The sequence below is a fragment of the Protopterus annectens genome, chromosome 1.part0 (assembly GCF_019279795.1).
Source record: "Protopterus annectens isolate FY-2018-M chromosome 1.part0, PAN1.0, whole genome shotgun sequence".
Classification (NCBI taxonomy): Eukaryota; Metazoa; Chordata; order Ceratodontiformes; family Protopteridae; genus Protopterus; species Protopterus annectens.
In genome coordinates this window covers 372,544,363-372,567,678 of record NC_056725.1, presented here as the reverse complement: position 1 = coordinate 372,567,678, position 23,316 = coordinate 372,544,363, and the positions used below count along the sequence as shown (strand labels likewise).

Sequence of the window (23,316 nt, the reverse complement as noted above, 5' to 3'; positions counted from 1 at the left end):
ACCCTCGTCCATGGCTCTGGAGACTGATTAATGTCAAATCAGTATCATGAAGCAAAATCTTCCTCACTGCAACACCATTAATACCACATACAAGTCTGCCCTTCATCAACTCATCTTTCAAGTCACCAAACCGACACATTTTGGCCTTGTTCCTCAAGTCAATTATATAAGCTGCAAATGTTTCTCGTGGCTTCTGGTTTCTTGTGTAGAACAAATGCCTCTCTAATGTAATGTTTGCTTGGGGGTTGCACATTTCTCTGAACTTAACTTTAAACACTCTGGATCTTCTCTAGATTCAGCTTGCACAGTAATATGGCGGTCTGTATATTCACCTTCATACATTGCATATACAAATGATCGCTCTCTTTCTATATCCTCTGATCCTGCTAGATTTAGCAAAATAAATGTCCATGTGTGTGCATCTCTTATCTGCATAAGCTGCTTGTATAGAAATATTGTACTCCTGTTCAGATATTCTCCATTTCTTTGCAATATTCTGGTCAAACACAAGTGGTTGTGGTTTTTGAAATCCATCTGCCATATAAACACGTATAAGAGAAGGGTCTTGCAAATACATAAAAATATACACACACATATATACGTGCATAAGTAATTGGCATGAACACTCAAGTTGGCTAATCCTCTTCTACTTTATATCTGCGCTTTCTTTCTTTGTGCTTATCGATATTGTGTGAATGAATAACCACGTAGTTCTTTCAGTTAACTGGAATTTGTGAAATAAACCTCTCAGGCTTCTTGATGCTTTATTGCACTTTGCGAAATGCCTATTTAAATTTCTCAGTGCTTCACTGTGCTTTATGAAACAGCTTTTTAAGTTTCTCAGTGCTTTATTGTACTTTATGAAATAACTTTTTAAATGTCTCGATGCTTTACGAAACTCAGCAAAATATTTTTTCAACTTATTTACTGCTTTATGGAGCTTAACGGAATATGTTCTCGGACTTTGCGATGCTTTTATGAAATTTTCAATAACTAAAGGCAGAAATGGTAAAATCATTGGCTTTTGAAATTGCTAAAGGCTAAAATGCTAAAGTAGTTGCTTGGAAATTTATCAATAAATTGAGCAATTCACGAGCACTGTAGTACTCCTGTAATCTTTTGTAAGAAACACTTTTCTGTAATACAAGAAACTTGTTAAGCAATTACACAATGCGAATGATCAGGTTTTGGTTGCCCAAATGCAATGCCTTTTGAGGTATGTGCACTTTGTAAATGACTAAATGCAATACACTGAAATGTTCCCAAAATGTCGGCACCTTTCCCTACTACTCTTTACAGTACAAGAAGCACTCCATAATGGTGGCACTTTTTAAACAGCCACACCCAGTACAAGAACTTTTCTTCAAACAACCATGCTTCAGTTGAATTACACGACATAGTTGCACTTTACACACAGTAAACTCTCTAAAATACATGTATAGTAATAAGCACACACTGTAAGAACCTTTACACACTGAGATGCTTTGAATTACATTAATTACTTTTTTGATACCAAACAAAGTCGTAGTTATGCCCAAACACAGGACTTTGCCCAACATAGCAGTTGCCTTGCTTTATTTTTATCTACTCTGCCCCTTTTCATTTCTTATTATTATTCTTTGTACTCGTTTTACTCTAAACATACCCAGTTATGCATTAAACACACTCTTTCTGTCTTAAACATGCCTGTTTTATCTTTAACATGTTCATTTTGTACTTTAAACACATTTGTTTCACCAAACACTGTTATCTTAAACATTTTCTTTAGTTACCAAACTTTTTGAGCTTTCTGCTTGCCTGATAATGCGGTTTATGCCCTTGTAATGCCCTTTCTTGCCTCTTTGCATCGAGTAAATAATTTGTGTTGCTTTTCATTACCTTTGATTCCTTCTGGTTATGTTCACACTGTTTTCTGCTGTCGCCTTTACATCTCATGACTCTAAATGTTTTGTTCTTTTCCATTACGGTTCTGACACCATATCGCTTTCATGTTGGTACATGAATAAACAAGTCTTAGAGGGTTCTGTTTAAGCAGCTTTATTCTTTACAAACACATTACTGACTATGATTAACTTATATACAAACTAACTGCTGTGACCATACATGCTTACACACTGGCTGCTTCTTCAAAAGGGCACTAGGGATTGCATGTGTCTGGAATTTATATGTGCACTCACAGCATTTCATGCTTTTTTAAAGACAGCGCACACATGCTACACTCTGATCTACATACACCTTCTAGTTCTATGTCTCCTCGGCTTCAAGGCCCTCGTTTTTCTCCGGGCCCAGTATCCCCAAATTGAGGTCTCTTTTCCTACAGAAGCCTCCAAGAAAGTCTTCTCCACCTCCTTCCATTTCCTCTTCAATCAGGTCCTTCTGAAGTCTTTCTTAAGCAGAGGTGCATAGGATGATGAGAAAATTTATCAGAACATAGATACATATGGGGGTCTTACCAGCCACTTTTCCCATTAGATCCATGAGCCTTAAACCTCCCTAACATACTGTCATTACTTCTTCTCTGATCTGACCTTCTGTTTCGGAGCCCTCAGATCTGAGATCTCCCAAGAATCGAACCGTTGGATCCAAAGATGCTTCTACATATCAGGTATCTCTCTGCATGAGACATGTGCTCCATTCTGATGGGTCTAGCATTTTGCACTATTACAACATGTTGTTGTAGGGGGTGGCTTCTCATTCAGACCAACTTGGGTGTTACTCCTTTGTTTATTCCAGGTCACAATTTGTCTTCTAGCAGTAAAAGGCTGTGTCCATATAGATATAGCACTGTATTTGACTCATCTGTGTATTAATAGATGTTTTGAACCTTGATGAATTGTGATATCACAGCTGAGAATGTATCAGTTAGTAAATAAATAAATCTCATCCTATAGTTATTTTGTTTTCACTGATACCACCATCTTGTGAACTGCTTTCTGTTTGCTTAGTCATAGTAGTGAACTGATTTCATTTTCTTTTTCAGGTTTTACTTTGTGGGGATCAAAACATTCATGGAACTGGAATGCTGTGGATATTGGACCAAAGCGAGACCTTGTGGGTGAACTAGCATTTGCTGTTAGAAATCGTACACACTTGCACTTTGGATTGTATCATTCTCTTTTTGAATGGTTCAATCCCCTCTTCCTTCAAGACAAAGAAAGTAAATTTGCAAGAGATGTATTTGCTACTCAGAAGTCCATTCCTGAGCTGTATGAGCTTATTAATCAGTACCAACCTGAAGTCTTATGGTCTGATGGAGATGGTGTTGCACCGGACACATATTGGAACAGCACAGGGTTTCTTGCCTGGCTTTATAATGAAAGGTATTCTTAGAGCATTACATTTAAACAGATTATGCTTCCTTCCTCTGCAGACATCCACAACCCCAGAGCATTGCTCAGTCATTGCCAGACTTCGCCATGAATTTATGGACGTTAGTATACATAGTATACATATACATATATAGTGGATATAAAAAGTGTACACCTGTTAAAATGCCAGGTGAGACCACAATAAATCATTTCAAAACTTTTTCCACCTTTAATTTGACCTATAACCTGGTACAATTCAATTGAAAAACAAACATCTGTTAGGGGAAAAATATAAAAAAATAAAAAAAATGTACAGTAAGTTGGTTGCATAAGTGTGATAGACTTCCTGGGGCTTGTTTTGATGCTTATGTTGCATTGTAGTGTAATATTGTTTTTGTCATGTTTAATTTGTTTTTTAGCTTGGTTACGCAGTTGTCTATAATGTATAAGGGAAGTTTGATTTTTGGACTTTTGATATTGGTACCAGGCTGTGTCTCTCTGTTTACGGAACTTCTTGATGTTACTTGTGAGCCATAGAATATGTTTGGATTTAATTTTTAGGTGGACTAAGTTGTTAGGATGCTAATAAATATATCATTAAAGTATTGCATGGCCAAGTCAGGGCGGAGATGTTTAAGAGATCACAGTTTTTTAAAAGTATTTTGAATATTTCTGGTGAAAAGTATTTTTTATTACGTATGTATTTGTAAGTGATGTTTCTAGGTGGCAAATATGATAGTGGATTAGTTAGGTGGGCTAGTGATTGCTAAGGCTGTTGGGGAGGCAGCCTGACTGGTGGTAGATGGAAGATGTATTTGTGAGAGTCCAGTCCAGTATTGATTTATTTTTACTATGCGTGTCAACCCTTTTAGGGGTTTGTATCAACTAGCAAAATCCATGTAGATTGATAAAACTGGAAGGATTGTCAGAGATGCAGGTTGACCAGTCTAGGTTGAAGTCCCTATATTAGTGTTTCTTGACTATATGTAGTAGCGTACCAGCAAAGATGGTCTTTTATGAAGGATGGGTTGTTTTCAGGGGGAATGTAAATTGCAGTGATAATGATGTGTTTATTATTGTTAATTTTGAGACGTGAGATTAGGATTTCAAAATTGTTAGGTTGAGTGTGGTCATTTGCTAGTCTTTCTAGTTTGAGGTTGTCCTTACAGATTATGGCTATGCCACTGCCCTTCTTATGCAGCCTGTCTAGCCTAAGGATGTTATATCTGTGGGTTAATATCTCAGTATCTTGTTTATGTGGTTTTAGTCAGGTTTCAGTCAGTATATATGTGGAATACTGTGTAAGGGTGGAGTGACATTTGGATGTCTTGTTCAATATGCTTCTGAGGTTCACATTTAAGATGAGATCTGAGCTGCTGTGTTGTAAATGAGTGGAGTATGGGGATAGTGAGTAGTTAGATGGCTGTATGTTTGGTGTGAAGAGAGAGAGCCTGGGTTAGGGTGTATGTCCCCACTTTGTTTTATTAGAGATGAATTTACTAGAAAATAGGTGGTTACATTTAATGAGTTTAGTGTATTTGCATAGTGGGTTTGGTGAGGTATTTAAAAGTATATATTTAAATGTGAAGAGTTTAGTAATGGAGTTGAAGAGAAAAGATGAATAATAATGTTGGATGTTGGGGGATGGGGAAGAGGACTAAATGGTTTGGTAGGGTAGGGGATATAACTTACTTCTTTATTCTTGTAGCAAGTACCAAGGTGGATTGTGATAAGCTGTGTACATAAGACTGTTTGTATGTAAATCATTGTGCTTAAGTTAGTGAGTAGAATATTGGACTGACTTTATAAAGGAAGTTAATAGTAAGTGATCAGGGAAAGGATGGGATAGTACAGTATTTTTACAATATGTGTTATTTATTTTGTGTTTATTGTTTGAAAATCACTTTTGTGGATTTACCCAAAATGGATCTGTTTCAGCCACATTCCAGGCCAAAAGTATTGGAGAAAAATAGTAATACTAAATATTAGTCCTACAACAGATACAGGAAATGAAATGTGATGTAGCAGGGAAATTGTGATACAGAATTATAAAGGAACATTAAGAAAGATGTACAAAAGCAGTAATATTAGAAATTAATGTAAGAAATGTAATAGAAAATAAAAAAATGTATGAAAACTTAAAGTTAGAATGGAAACATATGAGAGAATGAGCATGAAGTCAAATAGCAGCATTAGGAAGTAAAGCAAAAGGAAACCAAACTAAGGTAGAAACACAAAGAAAGAAGAGGATTAATTGTAGAGTAGATGAAACAGTGAAGGATGAATCAGAAAACTGAAAGGGTCATGACAGCATTTTATCAGTAATACATTCAGACATAAAGAAGACTTAATAGAACATGGTTAAAATGCTAAGGTTAGAGCCTGACTGGTGGGATGGGGAGAGTAGAAGACCACTTTGGAGAAAGGGCAGTGTTTGAAATATAGAAATGTAAAATGGTAGCAAGAATGAAGGATATGAACAGGGAAGGACAAAATTGAGTGTTGCTCATTTTGAAAACTTAACTAAGGAAACGGAACTGGCTCAGAAAAGGTGTCTGCCTAGAATACCTGCAGTTCTGAAGGCAATAGTATAAGCAAAGGATCAGTGTAAAGATAACTGTAGTAAGAAGCAAGAAGTTGGAGGGGAATTCTGATAAGTAGGCAGTTAAAATGGTAAAAAGGAAGAGTGGGTAGATTTTTAGGACAAGGTTTGGGAAAGTAAGGAAATTTGGGGAAGATGAAGCAGTCTATGGGCAGAAGCAGGCTATATGAAACAAGTAGTCATGGGAGGTGTACAGAAGGCATATAGGGCCCAGTTTATGATCTTCAAGTGAGGTTGCTAGATAGCTTGTATAAAACTCCAAAAAAATCCAGAAGAGATGGGTTCCTGAAATCAGCTAATTGGCAAAGACCTGGTGTGGTGTAGGCAGATTATTTAAACAGTTGGTAGGATCGCAAGGAGGTAATAAAGATATAAAATTATAGATAAACTCACTAAACTAGGTATAAATCCCTATGGCACAAGATGGCCAACTGGCTCACTGACAGAACCCACACTGTGAAAGTAGCAGACTCCAAATCCAACTTCAGACCAGTGACAAGTGGAGTACCACAGGGTTCAGTCCTGGATCTCTCCTGTTTGGTATCTACTTCTTTGAAGTACAGGCTAACACAGAAGTTCTTAGACTAATGAAGTTCGCAGATGACTGCAAACTAGGAGCCATAACCGAAACTCCTAACAATGTGGACATCCTAAAAAAAGGGCCTCACTGAGATAGATGCCTGGTGTGAAAGCCATGACCTCAAGCTCAGTGCCAAAAAGTGCATTGTCATCCTTTTTGGTAAAAACTCGGTACCCATGAACTACCACATAGGCAGTAGTCTACTTAACACCGAAAGTGTGATAAGAGACCTTGGGACACACAGGTGGACTGTAGTCTGTCCTTTGATAATCACATCACCACAGTAGTCAGGAAATCCTTCTATGTTGCGCACCTCATCATAAAAGGTTTCTCATCCAGGAAAAAAGAGGTAATTGTTCCCCTCTACTCGTCACTCATTAGACCCATTATAGAATACAATGCTCCTTTTGTTATGTACCTCATAAGACATCTACAACAACTGGAAAGGCCGCAGAAATACCTCACAAAGAGGATTACCAGCCTCAAACAGATGCCCTACACAGACCATCTCAAAAAACTCCAACTTTGCTCCATCGCATATTGCCTACTCAGAGGCGATCTCTCCCTAACATACAATGCTGTTGGACATGCTCCACTTAAAGAAACCCCAATCTCTCTGAGCTACACATTTTAGGGACCTAAACCTTGTCACCACAATAAACATAACATGTTGGAGGGATAGATTCCTGTCCCAGAGACTTCCCATAGTCTGGAACAAACTATCTATCTATATCAAACAAAGCTCCTCATTAGCACTCTTCAAGAAAAATCTTGATGATTGTTTGGGAAATAGGAAATTCACCCCGGGGATCACTTCTGTGGCTCTGCTTGACAGGAGCACAGGAAAATAATTTTCTTGGGTGGCGAAAGCCAGGGTACCTTTTTGGCTAGGCTTATATAGGCCCTGGGTTCAATAGCCTAGTACCTACCTATGAAAATAATAGCTAAGGTATGGGAAAGCATTTATGGGGGAGGCATGACTAAACTGATATTTTTCAGGTTTGGAGAGAAGTGGGTCAAGTTGATGCAAAGATATGGACATAACAGCTAATGTATGTTGCAAACTTGGTGAGACTTGAAATAGCTAGGCAGAGGAAGGTTGAAGGTATGGGTATCATTGTAGGGAAAAATGCATACATTGGGCTCTTAGTTTGGGAAATGGGGTGAAAAAAAAAAAAAACAATTTTGTGTGTGTATATGTCTGTAAGAGAGAGAAAGAGAGGGAGAGATGAAGCAGTTGATTGTTGGGATATTGACAGGGGATGTTGAGAGGACAAGGATACCTGTAAGAGGAGTGAGGATGGGGATGGATGAAGAAGGAAGAGCAAAACGAGGGATAAGTGGTTAGCTGTAGATGCCAGTAAATGTGAGTTTGTCATTTGGACTGTGGGCCACTGGGCTTAAGTAACATAAGTATCATTGTTAGTATTGTTGTGGCGTAGCTACATAGTTTATGTATTTTGTATTGCTTCAATCTGAATGTGTATTGAAAATCAATAAATAAAATATAGAAAAATGTATAGGTATAGATATAGATCAAAATTAAATGGCAGAAATAGATGTCACTTTCTAAGCAAGGGGTTCCTCTTTAAGAAGTACAGACACCTATATCACAACAAAGGACAGATTCACAGAAGTTAACATTTGTAGTATTCTAATAGTGAAATATTGGACTCACAAAGAACAATGAAGTTGTAGTCATTTGTTAGAATAAATAATAAATGGAAAAAGTGTGGCTATATGACAAAATCATGCACTACTGGTATATTCTGTAAAAAAAAAACAGAGGTAAAAATAATTAACTTATCTTCATTCTGAAAAATAAGGATCAGAAAAATCACCTTATTACCTTATTAGTTTTGCCAGTAGTTAAGTAGACTGAAGAGCTAAACGAAAAAAAGTGTGTGTGTATATATATATATATATATATATATATATACACACACACACACACACACACACACACACACACAAGCAATTATGCAGGCTTTATTGGAAAAAGAAATAAAGAAAAAGTACATTTTTCTTCAGTAAAGGCAAAGTTACAGGCTAATAGTATAATAAAGTCAATAAGTCAACCAGTAACCACAAATATTTTTTTATATCAGTATAACAGAAGACAACAAAGGACAGAAATATTTTGGAGGTATTTCTGGCTTCCCTGTAGTTGACCATCAGTTACTTCAGTGTCCCTCCTTGTTTACTAGGTCTCTTGAACCAGACTTCCTCCCAATACTAACTCTGTTTATGTTCGGGGGCCAGTGAAGAGATAGAGGCATCCATAGGCACTGTCATATTGCTGCCAAGGGAGTGTTTCTGTTTAAGGCCAAACCCCTAATTTTGTATACAAACATACTGTCTGAGGGGTTGGTATATAGTGGGCTCTTGGCTTATCATCCATGCCTTAGAATTTGATTCAATCACAGCCATAGCTCTCAACCTTCCATCTCCAAAATGTGAAACATATGGGCAAAATGTTGAACACATACTGACAGATAACTAGCAGCTTCAGTTAAGAAGATCATAGGATAGTTACAATTTCTTAGCTGATACTTATAAAACATTCTGTTTATTAACTAATGTGATTCAGTGTTATCTTCCATGTATTTTAGTGAAAAAGGCTGTTAGGAATGAATGTGTGATAAACCTTTTCACTGAGGAACATGATTTTTTAAGACTCAAAATGAGGAATGTTCCTCATAATGGGGTACACTTGAGAGGGATGGCAAGCCTTGTCCCCTTGTATACAAAACTCTCCATGTTTCCCCATTCTGTATTAGGGATCTACTATGGAGGTGTTCATCCCTCCTTCTGAGATGGGCGAGCTGATAGAACCATCCCCTAATCTAGCTGGACCAGTCTGAGCCATAAATTGAAAGGTCACCTGGGTCACATTTCAGAGCTCCATCCTTTACCTCTGTGGAGCTGGATAACAAAGGACAGAAACATGGCTAAATAAAGGTCTTGCACACCAGCAAAAGAAGTTTATTAAGAAAGAAAGATGAATATTGGATGGGGCTCACACAGTTAGGTATTGGAGGAATGAAAAAATGGAGAACAGACACCACAGTGTATACTTAATTATTTTAAGAAAGGATAGAAATGTATGCAGATAAAAGGTTGCATTCTGAAATATTCATAAACTTGAGGGTGATAAATGCATTATGCACCCTGTGTTTAATATGTCAGTCATCATTACTGCTATTCTTAGACAGGCATTGTAGCAGTGCCAGGTACTGTACAGAAGATTGTCTTTCTCTGGAAATTGAATGACTGACAACATTTGTAGTACAAAGATTCACAATCCAGGATCTTTATACATTAAGGAGCCTAAAGAGAGTCACCAAAATACTAAATGATGCAACTCATCCTGCAAACAGTCTGTTTATGTGCCTGTCTGTCATCAGGTAAAAGATACCACAGTATTCAGCGCAGGACAACTATATTCAAAGACAGTTTTTATCCAAAGGTGATCAGACTCCTTAATTCTAATATTAGGTCTGATCACTGTGCAATATTATTTTATCTATTATTTATTAAGTCCAGCCAACCATTATAATTTATACTACTAACCCAGGTGCAATATTTTTTCTTCAGCTGCTACTGATATGTGCTAGTTCACCCATAATGCTGTACGTGGTTCATGTGCAATACTATTCCCTGTACTTTGCTGCTAGATGTGCATTTTTAGTTCTCTTAAGTGTGTGTTTCTAGGAATATATGCAGTTATATACTTAAGTGCAGAGTTGATATTAAGATGGTAGTAGTAGTATTATATGTTGTTTTAAATTATGTCTTTCTATGTATGTTATTTCTTTTTTGTCTGTCCCATGATGAGCTGATTGCATGAAATCTCATTTAATCTACACTTGTGTAGATCTAAATGACAATAAAGTTACTTTTGACTTTTTTTTTTTAAATGCATAACTGTATAATGCTCCTACTGGTATGACAGGAGAAATCAGTGTAGGTGGAATGCTGGTGCTACATGGCACAGCAGGGAGCAAATACTTAGTATGGTATATCAGAAAATATCATACTTTGGCTACTTCCTACTGTGCTGTGCTGCTCTGTTTTGCCACACACTGATGTACTTCTATATCACTGTTGCAGTATTTTTTCACCTTGGGGATCTCCTGCCAAGGATACCCCAACTTCCAGCCAGTATGCCAAAGCCTTTAGATCTTTTATGCACTGTATGTCACATGTATGCTCCCCACACAGGATGTAGGTCATAAAGGTGATGTACGGATGCAGTTATCCAGAACTCTTTGCCACCAGTCTGAATGCCATCATCGATCGTCGGTCTGAATGTCATTTGTTGTGCTGGTACCTAGACATCAGATAAATGCCCAGTGGGATCTTTTTTTTTTTTTTTTTTTTTTTTTCTTACTGTTGGTCTTGTTTTCTTTTGGTTACCTAAAGTTCATGTCATCCAAGAAGAGAAAATGTCAGCGTGGGAGGTAGAATCTCTATAAGGATCATCATGAACCGTGTCTCTTTTGTTTGGCATTTCCCATGACCATACTTCTTGTAGTTTCTGTAAGGAGTTTGAGCTAAGACTCTTGGAAGCCAGTTGTCTTCCCTGGCCATCTATGTCAAGAACCAGTGGCTTAAGCAGTTGGCCCAGGGTAGAATGGCAGAATCAGTTAACCTCAAGGTTCTACCATTAGGCAAGAAGAAGGCCAAGAAATCTCGTTCAGATTCTTTGGCTGTCCAGCCCCCACAAGACATCTCTCTAATAGTGGGTAAGAGGTCTGTAGGCCATCCAGTGTTGACTTAGGATTCATCTGCCGCAACCTTGTCAGAAGCCGACATGGATCCTTTTACATGTCCTCTGAGGGTTTGTAGTCATCTGTTCCAGACATTGTGGGGGAATGGCGGTTTGTTATTTTGGATGGCCCTAGAGGTATTCCACAGATTCTGGTCAGGGAAGAGGTTCCAGGTGCTCTTATTGAATCCTGTCAGGGTTCAGAACCTCCAGTGTTTGTTAGGGCTGATGCCCCTACCAAGAAAAATCAGAAGACTAAACATTCTTCTGTATGCGTTAAGGACATTTAAAGGGAATGGCAGGAGTTTACTCAGGGCTTGTTTATTAGTGATTAACTTATTATATCCCAGTGACTCCGCCAGGTGCATCTACAGTTAACGCCTACTGATGCCTCTAGGTGTCAATTGATTATTCATATTTGCATCAGTAATTCCAAAACCATGCTATGTACAAGATTTTAACAGATGTCATCTTAAAGTTTATACAATGGCAAATGCAACTGCATTAATATTTGATCTTTGTCTAGTGCAAGTAATTAGATATTAACTGTCATTTTTTATATTTATATAGATATAATTTTCACATTTTTCTAAATATCTCAAACAACCAAGTAACACATACAGAAGTCCTTAGCCTCATAAGAAAGCTGTCAGCTAGATGAATAAAATGTTGCTGACCATATGTGGGTACTTGAGTGGTTGCTGAGATATTGCAAGCTGTTGACAAAATATTACAAAAGCAATAATTACTATGTTTACTGTGACATGCCATCTGATGTGAAAGACAGACACTCTTTCTATTCCTTGGAAGGAGATGTTTTCTATGCCCTCCCTCCTTTTCCTCTGTTTCCAAGAGTCCTGCAGAAGATTCAGCTGGACTCCCCAAAAATCTTACTAGTGACTCCTTTTGGTGAAGACAGCTCTGGTTCCACCTCTTAATGCATCTGGGCAGGGGCAATCACCCCAAGTTACCTCATTGGTTGTTCTTCCTCACACAGGACAAGGGATCACTCATCCATCCTCATTTATCCATTCTTCAGCTGACATTGTGGGTGATAGGATTTTGTTCCTTTTTAGGCACCTCTTTTCTGAGGATGTGCTCAGAGTTTTACAGCAGGCAAGAAAACGCACAACCAGAAAGTCTTATATGTACAAATGGAAAAGATTTTCTGTCTGGTGCCATGCTTGTAGCCAGGACCCATTCTCAGTGGGGGTCGCTCTGGTTCTTTCCTGTTTGTGTGAGTTGCTCCAGTATGGCTTGAACTGTTCTTCTGTAAAGGCCCATTTGTCTGCTGTTTCTGCCTGTCTGCCCTTGAATCCTCCTGTGGCATTTCATTTTGAGGTCAAACAGTTTCTTAAAGGCATCCTCATCTTAGACCACCAAGGAAGCCTATTCTTCCTCCTTGGGACCTTAATTTTGTTTTGGAAAAGCTTAGTCTGGCTCATTTTGAGCCTGCAGTTTCAGTTTCTCTGCAACATTGTACCTGAAAGACTGTCTTGTTAATTGGTCTTCTGCTTGGATAGTTTCAGAGCTTCAGGCCCTTATGACCAGTCCTCCTTTTTTGTTTTTTTCACAGAGACAGTTTTGTTAGTGAATTGTCCTTAAATCAGGCAGTAAAACTCCCTTCCTTATTTCCTTTTCCACAGTCTGCTAGTGAGAGGGTCATGCACACTCTAGATTTGCACAGACAGCGTAGGTGTTACTTGGATAAAACTAAGACCATTTGTAAGTTTGACCAGATTTTCATTTCTTTTCATCCAAGGACTTTGGGTTTAGCTGTTTCCAAGCAAACCATATCCTCTTTGATATCCAAGACCATTTCCTTTTGTTATTCTTTTCATGGCAAGTGTCTGTCTACTTCAGTTAACACTCATTTCACTAGGGATGTTGCCTCTTCTGGTGCTTTCTTCAAGGGTATGGAAGCTAGCTCCAGCTTTGAAGCTGCTACTTGGTCCTCAGTGCATAACATTACTAAGCATTATAAATTAGATATGATTTCTAGGGATGCAGCAGGTTTTGCTAGGGCCAACATGCGTAGGTTGTTGAGGTCTCTTTCTAGCAATCCACCACCCACAAATTTTCTTGAGCTTTTGTACTCTCCCTAAGGTGAAGAATACTGCAACAGTGATATAGAAGGATGTAGTAGAGTTGTGTAAAATCTTACCATAACAGTAGATGTCCTTCTCTTCACTGTTGCAGTATTCAGTCCCTCTGTCCATCCCCACTTTTTCTTTTGGGATTTGGTTTGGTTGCCATCCTGGCTGATGGTCCTCCTTTTCCATCTGCATTTTCTATCTTTGGATATGCATAGACTGCTTTTGTCCTATGGAGACTGTTCTCTATTGGAGCAATTCAGTTCTTGGTAACTATTTCCATGCATCACGTTAATGCCCTACGTCCTGTGTGGGAAGCATATGTTTTACATATGTGGTACAAGATCTAAAGGCTTTGATATACTGGACAGATATTGGGATATCCTTGGCAGGAGATCTCTGTGGTGAAGAATACTGCAACAGTGAAGAGAAGGACATCTATTGTTACAGTAAGATTTTACACAACTGTACTTTTCACTGCTTTCTCTATTAGGCATGATGGTGAAGCTGTGGTTAATACCATAGTATGATAATGAGAAGATGTAGTACTATGAAAGCTCCCACTGGTGGGAACCTGGCACCATTACTCTGTCAGGGTGAGGGCATATGTGTTCAGGAGTAGCAGGTTTGCTGCGCCACAGGGACCTTCATTGCTGGTAGGGCTTTTCTTATATAGAGGCTTTTTTTATCTATAGACCAGTACCTTACTACCAAGCTGAAGAGTTGATACTTCTATGACTAACAAAATCCGATACTTCTTAATACATGATCAAAAGCAAACAGCTTGTAAGAGGTCAGCATTAACATATCCACAAATGATGCAAGAGGGTAGAGAATTAGAGACAACAAAAGCTTTTCAGCCAGAGGCAAATCTGTTTCAGGATCATAAACTGTTAGTGTAGGGAGCATACTCTTATAGAAATGGTTCTTTTCTAATGGAGTCTTTCAGGAATTAGTCATTGAGCCACTTCTATTCTTTTTTTTCATTTATTTTTTTTATTTAACACCTTTATTGGAAAACTTACATTTATATAAAAATAATCAAACCATATTAACAAGTTCACATTTACAAACATTATAGGGTATATAACAATATATGCGATGTATAATCTCAGCAACATTACATAAGAGAAGACTGGAATTGAATAATTTAAGCCTCATTCCTCCTCCAAAGTATTTTTCTGCATGTATTGCTCCCACACTTGCCATTTAGCTCTATGTAATTTAATCCTACCCTTTTCTAAAGATACCACTTCCTGTTATTTATTTCTGTTAAATATTCACTGCTTCAAGTATAGCTGGTTTAAATTTAGATTTTGAGTTCCATTTTCTAGTAATTGCCATTTTTGGCAACCACTAGATTTAGACTTAACAGGACCTTGCTATGTCTAGATAATTCAGATCCTATATCCCAGCTCAAAATCTGTCTCAGGTATAGTATATGACATAAGAATGCCAAAGAAGCTGAAAAGTAAGGTGTACAAAGCAGTACAACAAATACTACTGTATAGCACAGAAACCTGGTCAATAAAGGCAGAGCAGATGAGGAAATTAGAGGTGATGGAAATGAAGTCCGTGAGATGGATGGTAGAATGCACACTTTTTTATAGACAAAGAAATGGAGACATAAAAGGAGAAGCCAAAGTAGCTCCAATTGCAGAAAAGATCAAAGAGAACAGATTACAGTGGTTTGGACATGAGCAGAAAAGCAGAAGACAATCTGGTGAAGAATTTTGGGACAGACAGAAAGAAAGTATGAGAGTATCCAGCAAAGAGGTGGATTCGTACAAATTGTGCTAAAATGTATTTGTAAAGTTGCTTGCATTAAAAATGTACCAACAGTGTGCCCTGCTGGACAGAAAAAGAAATATACATGCCTTACCGTAACTGTTTAAATGTATATGTTTTAACAGAGGATACTGGGGATACTGGAAGAGAAGCCACTTGACTTTGAAAAACAGTAAGAAATTAAATTACTTAATTTAGACCATAAAGGTTGTATCTTATAGTTCTCAATGCAGCCAGAGACAAAAAAAAGTCTGTACTAGGAAGCTTTCTGCATTGTCTTTGGGGTGAACTAATTGCTACTCTGGAAAGGTGGAGGTTTTAAATTGTTTTATAACTTCCAGAAGCTGCAGCAGATCTTGGCAAGGATCTCTTTGTGTGTACTATTGACACATATGTGCTAAATCCTGACAGCTTCTAGCCAAGGGGGCTAGCATGGGAACCAGAAGTCAGATGACCAGATGTATGTAATCTCATTCTGAAATCCATCACTAAAAATTATATTTTAACACTGGGTGAGACTGAAGTCTCATTGTACTCTTTTTCTGGAACCTGACAAGGAAGGACCCCTCACCTATTCCTTTTGCCTTGCTCTAGTAAATAACAAGGGAACAGTAATTCTTCAGATCAGTCAGGAAAATATAGTGAGATTAGTTAAGTATTGTTTTCTTCTGTATCTGTGTTATTTTAATATTTCCTGTGATTGAAACTCTGGTGTTTATTGAAGTGAATTAAACAACGTTTTATTAGTGAAGAGGACAGCCTGTTCCTGGTCTTTATTTGTTATTTATTGGTTGCGTTTTGTGTGATATTTCTTGGCTATGTTTATTGTAAGTAGATATTTAATATTTCCATGTTATTTTATTATTATTAACTATAGTTAAACTTTTTATTGTGGCTGGTCCTATAGAGAATATTTTAAAACTTTGAGAGAACTTGTATCTTTTTGGTGACACTGTGGCCACTCCTGAAAGCCTTACTGCATTGGTCAAGCACTGTCATTTTTATTAATATTAATTTCACTCAGTATAATTGGGTACCCTGAGATATTTTCCATCCACTTGAGCTACAGCCAGCTCAGGCAAATAAGGCATTAGTCTAACATCTCCTCATTCGAATGATGGCACACTCAGGAGTGCAGTACCCCAATTATGCTGCACTGTAGTGTCAGTATTGGGAAATTAATCCAAATGCATTGTATATGAATGGAATCCATGGCCTTCTGATCTTCCCACACCAAAATAAATTGTGTTACCTGTTGAGCCGCTGATGCTAATCACCCCTGGTATAGATCCTCAAACTCTCATTGCAAGGGAATGAAATTAGGTAGTTATTTATGCCATAAGTTACTGACACATTGGGATGTTGAGGGTAGGCTACAAATGATTTACTAACAGCCTAGTATGAACCTGTGAACCAGTGAAACCGAGTATAACATAGTTTTAGGAGGAATAATATTAATGCTTCCAATAAAATGAAACCAAATTGTATCCATCTGCAAGGTGAAGTTAGTAGAATTCCAGTAAGAAAAGAGGATTTTTTTAAAACTTAAATTTAAGAAAAAGAGAAAATAAATTCTTGAGACAGGTTTGGAAATATGAGAGGTTTTTTAATATATATTAAGTATAAAGCGTAAAAGTAGTACAACACAAAAAACTGGAATTAATTTTAGATTTAAGTGAAATGCTAATTATATTGATCATATAATTGTATCCTTTCATAAAGTTATGCTTGATATACAACTCATGAGCAGATGTAAGTAGATAAAGAAAAGAAACCCAACTCTGTTAAAGAATAAATAAAGGGAAAAGAGTAGGCATTAAGTTATGTCACCTCTTTTGTACCCTGAGCTGTGGCTAGACCATTATCTGACTTTGGCCTTCATACTGAAGTAATGTGATCTAAGATTAGCATTCTCTTCTTTTTGCTATAGAAAATGTCCTATCTTTTTTATGTTTAAGAAAGCTATAAAGGAAGTAAAGAGCCATCAGATCCAGCTTCATACAGGCCCATTCCAATACTAAACCATGATTATAAAGTGTCTATATCTATAATGGCTAAAAGAATGGCAAATGTGATGCCAAAATTGATAGATATGGATCAATGAGGTTTTATGGAAGGGAGACAAACATTTGACAACATTAACAGAACACTGATGATCCAGAGAGAAGCAGAATATAAGAAAATACCACTGTCGGTGGGTCTTGATGCAGAGAAAACATTTGACAGAGTAAGCTGGGACTTTATGAACAGTGCTGTGGAAGCATTTGCATTCCCTGATAAAATTTTAAGATTAATTAGGAGGATGTATGAGGGATCGGAGATGAAAATTAAAGTGGGTGGGTCCTCTCTGATAATTTCTGCTTGAGCAGAGGAACCAGGCCAGGGTGTCCTCTTTTTCCCTTTTGTTATTTGTATTATATTTGGCAAAGAAAATAAGGGACTCAGAAATTCAAGGATATAATTGCTATGGTAGTCATGAAAAGTTGGCTGTATTTCAAGATGATATTATTTTATAACTTACAAAAACCATAAAAAGACATTAAAGTGTTGTGGAACATTTTAAAACAGTTTCAGATCTTCTTGGGATATAAAATTAATGAAGCTAAAACAAAGGCAATAGTGGTAAATTATGTACTGTCACATGAATTGGTTTAGCAATATCCATATTTATGGGGTCATGATAAAATGAAGTATTTTAGGGTATGGATTAAAAATTATTCCAAAGTGGCAACTAAGGATATGGGAAGAGAATAAATGATCGGTAATGCAAAAACTGAGAAAGTGGAAGTTCTGTTATATGGATATGGATAGTGAGGAGTAAGCAGTTAGTGTTTTTAATCTTATACACAGATCAGGCATGTTTTTATCAACCAGAGAAGTTGTGGATAGCAGTTAATGAAGAGCTGAAGGATTTCATCTGGGAGGGGAAGATGGCAAGAGTCAACTGGGATAAGCTGATTCTTCCAGTAGAACAAGGCAGATTGGGATTAACCGATTTGAAGGGGTATTTCAGAACTACACAGTTAAGGCACCTATACATAACACAAGCAGAAACCTATAATTCAAAGTGGAAAGGGATGACAATGAAATGGGGGGAAGCTCAAGAAACAAGGATAGACTACAATTTTGGATGCAGATCTTTAAGGAGAATAACAATAATCATACAGAATATTATATTCCTAAACCAACAAAGTATTCTAAGAACCAAGCCAACTAAGGAATGAAGAAAGAAGATTCTGCTGATAGGGATGACTGCAATTACAGATACAGACAATAGAAAAGAGAGGGCTGGAATTTATTGGAGAAAACTGGCAAAGGAGCCAAGGTATTGGGAGCAAATAATTAGACATGGAAAGGTAATAAAATGGGAAAACCCCAAGAATTTACATGGACTGCAGGTTAGAGATTGCCTTCCCTATCAAGGATTGATATCAGAGTATAGGCAAAGAGAAAGAAATAGGAGGATCCTAAACTAAAGACCATCACTGGTAGAGTTTTTAGTAGAATGTATTACAGAAACTGCCATTAAAAAGGAATAATTAGTAGAACATATAAAATATTGCATGTTCGCTATAAGAATCAATAAGAGGAGGTTAGAAAGGATTGGGAAGAGAGACTGGATAAGCAATTCACAGAGAAACAATTGGGGGACATATGTATGTCTCCCAAATATGCAACAAAATCTAGAAGATCTCTGGAGTTTACATACTTATTTTTATACACCAAGTAGACTCCAAAGAATTTTTCCTCAAGTAGAAAGCAAATATTGGAGGTGTGATGAGGAAAATAGAGGTAATTGTTAACATATTTTCTTGGAGTGTAATGAGTTTGCAGACTTTAAAGATTCATTGCAGACTACCCTGTCAGAGATACTGGGTGAGCAAATTGAAGTAACTAAAGAAATTATTTTTCTGAGCTATGATACAGAATCAGAATTGCCAAGACATAGTATGGCCTTGCTGGATATAATTATGGTGGTTGCCAGAAAAGCAATTAATAGAAAATGGAAATAAAGTCTAAACCAACCATACTAGAAGTAGTGAATATAGTAATAGAGATAAAAGAACTGGAACTGGGATCTTTAAAAAAAAAGGGTAGGAGCAAATGACATAGGAAAAAATGGAAATTGTGTGAACAATACATACAGGGGAGGAATGAGGTTTAAAAAAGGCAGGACTTGAATGAGCTATGCTATGTTTGCCTGACAATGATTGGGTAGATTATAAGTGATGTATAATGTTTGCAGCTAGGATTATGTCAATATGGTTTACGTTGTAAAATGCTTGCAGCTGGGATGATGTCAGTATGGTTTGTTTTCATTATATAAATGTACGATTGCCCATGTCATAAGTGATAATTTAATAAAGATGTTTCTTGTTTAAAACAAGACAGCTATACAGGAAGGGTAACAGTTTTACCACACCTTGAATATGAACTATTTCTAAATGGCATGTCTACTAAAAAAAAAATTGCACTTCAGAAATCAACAGACAAGATTTGTCATTTCATTATTTTGACCCCTTGCCATGAACATTGCTGTCTAGGATTGCAGAAGGCTAAGTAGAGCTCCATCACACAGCATGCATATTTACATTTATATTCCTTCTTTTTAGTGTACTAAAAACTAAAGGCCTTTACACACCTTGTATAGTTCACTCACCACTATAACCTGTGATTACAGTGCAGGGGCGCCCTTCTAATACAACTTGCACATAACCTATCACTGTCTCTCTACACTAAATCCCAGAACATGGAACTCTGCCACCCAGCTTCAGCAGTCTTGATGAATATTATAAATGTAGGAAGCAACAACCAATCATTCCCAGACACACAGAACCTACCAAATGCTGCTGCTGTTATGTAACTCCTAGCATAATATGGCCACATCATCCTAAAAATTCAATTGTTCAGGTCATTGCATCTCTTCTTCTACACACATGTACATCTAATATGGCCACTCCAAATTAAAGTGATTCTTCCCATATACTGACATCATTTAAACAATGTATATAAATGTGTGTTTGTGTGTGTGTATATACTCATGCAAATGTGTCGCTCAGGTCTTCATCAGGGGTGAGGGTAGAAATGACTAAGTTTTCTTCTGAGACTGAATAGAAGACAAATAAGAAAATGCTGGGCACATTTTAATAATTCTAAATAAATCTGGCTTGTCATTGGGAACTGGAGGGGGGTGTTTGTTGCTCATTAATCAAGAGCACAAGAGCATTCCAAACTGCTGTTGTAATATCTTGGATTGAATGTGTTAAGTGTAGTATGGCCCTGGCTTGAGGTTGATCAATTTTAATAGTTGGTAATATTTCTTCTTGGAAGAAAACATTCCTTGGGTTTCAGTTATAATAGTTTTTCATCAATTTTACTGTTTTACTAAACTAAATATTCTCAGGAGGGAGCCCGAACAAACAAGACTATTTGTTGTCCAAGTACTTGTAAGGGTGCTATGAAAGCTCAACATCTTCCCATGTAAAATTATTCCCCAGTAGAGAAAAATTGAAGACGAGATATATATGAAGTTTTAGAAATTAGTGTGTTAACACTTTTTGATGTAAGGAGCCTTCACTGGAGGATGTGCTTAGTTGGGGATGCACAAGTTTAAAATCAACATTGGAAGAACATTCACCTAAGTGGACTCCCTGACTATCCTGAAATATTCCTTGGAGAACATACAGTTCTCTGTTAATGGCACAAAAAGCAGCACTGGGTCCTATGTGACTAGTGAGCTAAGTGGGTGATGTTCATTCAATCACTTATGCATTATTTGTGTTTTATGAAAAAGAAAACTTAAAATAATTGTTCATTTTTTTCCTCACAGAACAAAAACAGCTTCTTCCATGGCTGAAACCACTCCTGAAATAAACATTGACATTACAGTCCCATGAATTACAGACAGCTTGTCAGAGTTCAGTTTGTACTGGGGGCTTTATAACAGCATTAACAGCAGTTACTGACAATGTTGATTCTTCTGCATCTTCTATCACTTTGGGAGATTTCTGAGGTGTGTCTTAATATCATCTTAAACAAGAAGGACATTTTTAGCTTATAGTGGAGAGTGGTCTAATAATAACAGGAAGGAATACAAGAAGCATTTTTGTTTTTTTCTTCTCATTTTCACTGCTTTTCTCTTTTTTAGTGTTTTTTTTTTTTTTTTTTCAAAATTTGAGCCTCCTTTTTCACAAGGTACATTTCTAAGACGTCTAGGAGTTTCATTTTCCTAGTTTTATTAAAAGTAAGGCTGTGTTCACATTCATCAATACTGTGCACTTTCTCCAGGAATAAAAATACATAAAAATTATAGTTCTTTGAAGGTCTTTAGGGTAATTTGCCTGTTATAAGCATTGCTAATATGGGAGTTAGTGGGGAATGTCCTTAAAAACAAAATTGCACAACACTATCAAAACACAGCACTATCAAGTAATCATTGTAGACAGAGTACTTTTTTTTTTTTACTTCTGTCAGTGGCTTGCCATCCTCTAGGTTAATGACTACTACTTCTCCCAGACCTAGCCATTCAGGACCTACACAGACCTACCCCACTAGTAGTGTACCATTTTCTATGTGCTGCTGTCATCAGTGGCCTAGGCTTCCATCACTTCCATCACCACATATGTCTTCTACCACCCTGGCAGTATACTTTTATGAGGTCATGTAATTTTCAAAGCACACTGATGCCACCATGAGAGCCCATGTAACCATGTCACCTGTTGCAAACTCTTACATTGAGTCTTATCTGTAACTGCCTACTCAGCAAGCAGAGCAGTTATCCCACTGAAGTCATCGTACCTCATGTGGGACCTAGCATTATGTTATCTGACCCTGGGTCTGTTGTCACAGTATCAGACAATGGCTTACCTGGCAGTAGCCAAACAGACAGCTTCCCAAGTATATCTTTCTGTGAGACTCCCTTTAAACCTCCAGTAATAAGCTGCTAAGTGGGATGTGATCATATCAGGTTCGTATTAGTGGACCATCAGGTGTCTGTGCCCTTCACCTTGCCTTCTTGCTGTCTAGGTGGACAACTTATGAGGTGTAGTTTAGCCCATTTCTCCGTTTCTGACACAGAGTTGATGGACAGTTTTTCTCCCTTAGTCCAAGCAACAAGATCTGCCCATTGTTCTTCAGATTATTTTCTCATATTAGCAGGGATTTGTATCAAAGGCATATTCCATACATTCTCCTGCAAGTCTTTCACTCCATCCATGAGGCACGATGTGGTGGAGGCTGAGTCTGAAGGTTCTAGCCCCCTAATATTGGTGATAAAGTGGTTTCTGCTTTTGTTTCTCTATCCTTTGATAACCGGCTGCTAGATTCCCCCACTCAGAAGTGATTGCTACAGGTGGAAGATTTCCTATTGCAGCTGTTTCAGTCCTAGGGTATCTCATTGAATATTGCAAAGTCCCAGGTGGAGCTATCACAAACAATGAGTTTTATCGGGTGGTCTACCAGAGGACAGAATAATAAACCTTCAGTTCCCAGTACATCTTCCCTTTCTGCCCAGAGAGCAACTGCTGTGGTTTTCCCCAAGATTTTGTGCCTTATGACAGCGACAGTATTTGTGGTGCTTTTTGTAAGATATCACAGAAGGAGCCCATGACAGTGCACAAAGAATATCATAAGTATGCTGCCCATTGTACGTGACTCCACCACTCCATTTTGGGACTGGGCAGTCCTTTCTCCTCATTCATCCTGAGTGTGGCAGTCACCATGGGCATGTCTGCTCTGAGGTGGTGTGTGTGTGTGTGTGTGTGTGTGTGTGTGTGTGTGTGTGTAGGGATGTTGTCACAGCACATGGCAAGTCTGCATTTAAACATCCTGGAAATTAGGGTAGCCCTCACCTTGCAGCCCTTCCAGAACTTTTTCCCTGGTTGCAGTTGCCATCTACTTAGGCAACATCACAGTGGTGTGAAATATCTACAACCAAGGAAGGACCCATCTTGTGTCAAGAAGCAATAAGGCTGTGAGTATGGAGCAGTCTTCTCTTGTCACATTCTCATAAAGTGGGCATACTTGAATATGCCATTTCGCTTATGGACAGATTCAGCCTTTTGTTTGTTGATGACACATTAGTTTCTCTAACTATGACTTATTTGCCTCTCCAACCAGCTCCCAAGTTCAGCTGCTTTTCCCTCCCTGATCACTCTACAGGGGTAGACATCTAA

The 23,316-nt window shown here is 37.7% G+C and overlaps 1 protein-coding gene across 1 annotated transcript in view; it reads left to right on the top strand.

Annotated features, from left to right (window-relative positions):
• The window catches only part of FUCA2 (alpha-L-fucosidase 2), a 179,934-nt gene that overhangs the window by 13,915 nt on the left and 142,703 nt on the right, over window positions 1-23,316 (top strand). Inside the window, exon 3 of the mRNA XM_044081636.1 lies at window positions 2,981-3,320. Within this exon, the coding sequence (XP_043937571.1) occupies window positions 2,981-3,320 (340 nt within the window). The remainder of the gene's footprint in view (window positions 1-2,980; window positions 3,321-23,316) is intronic.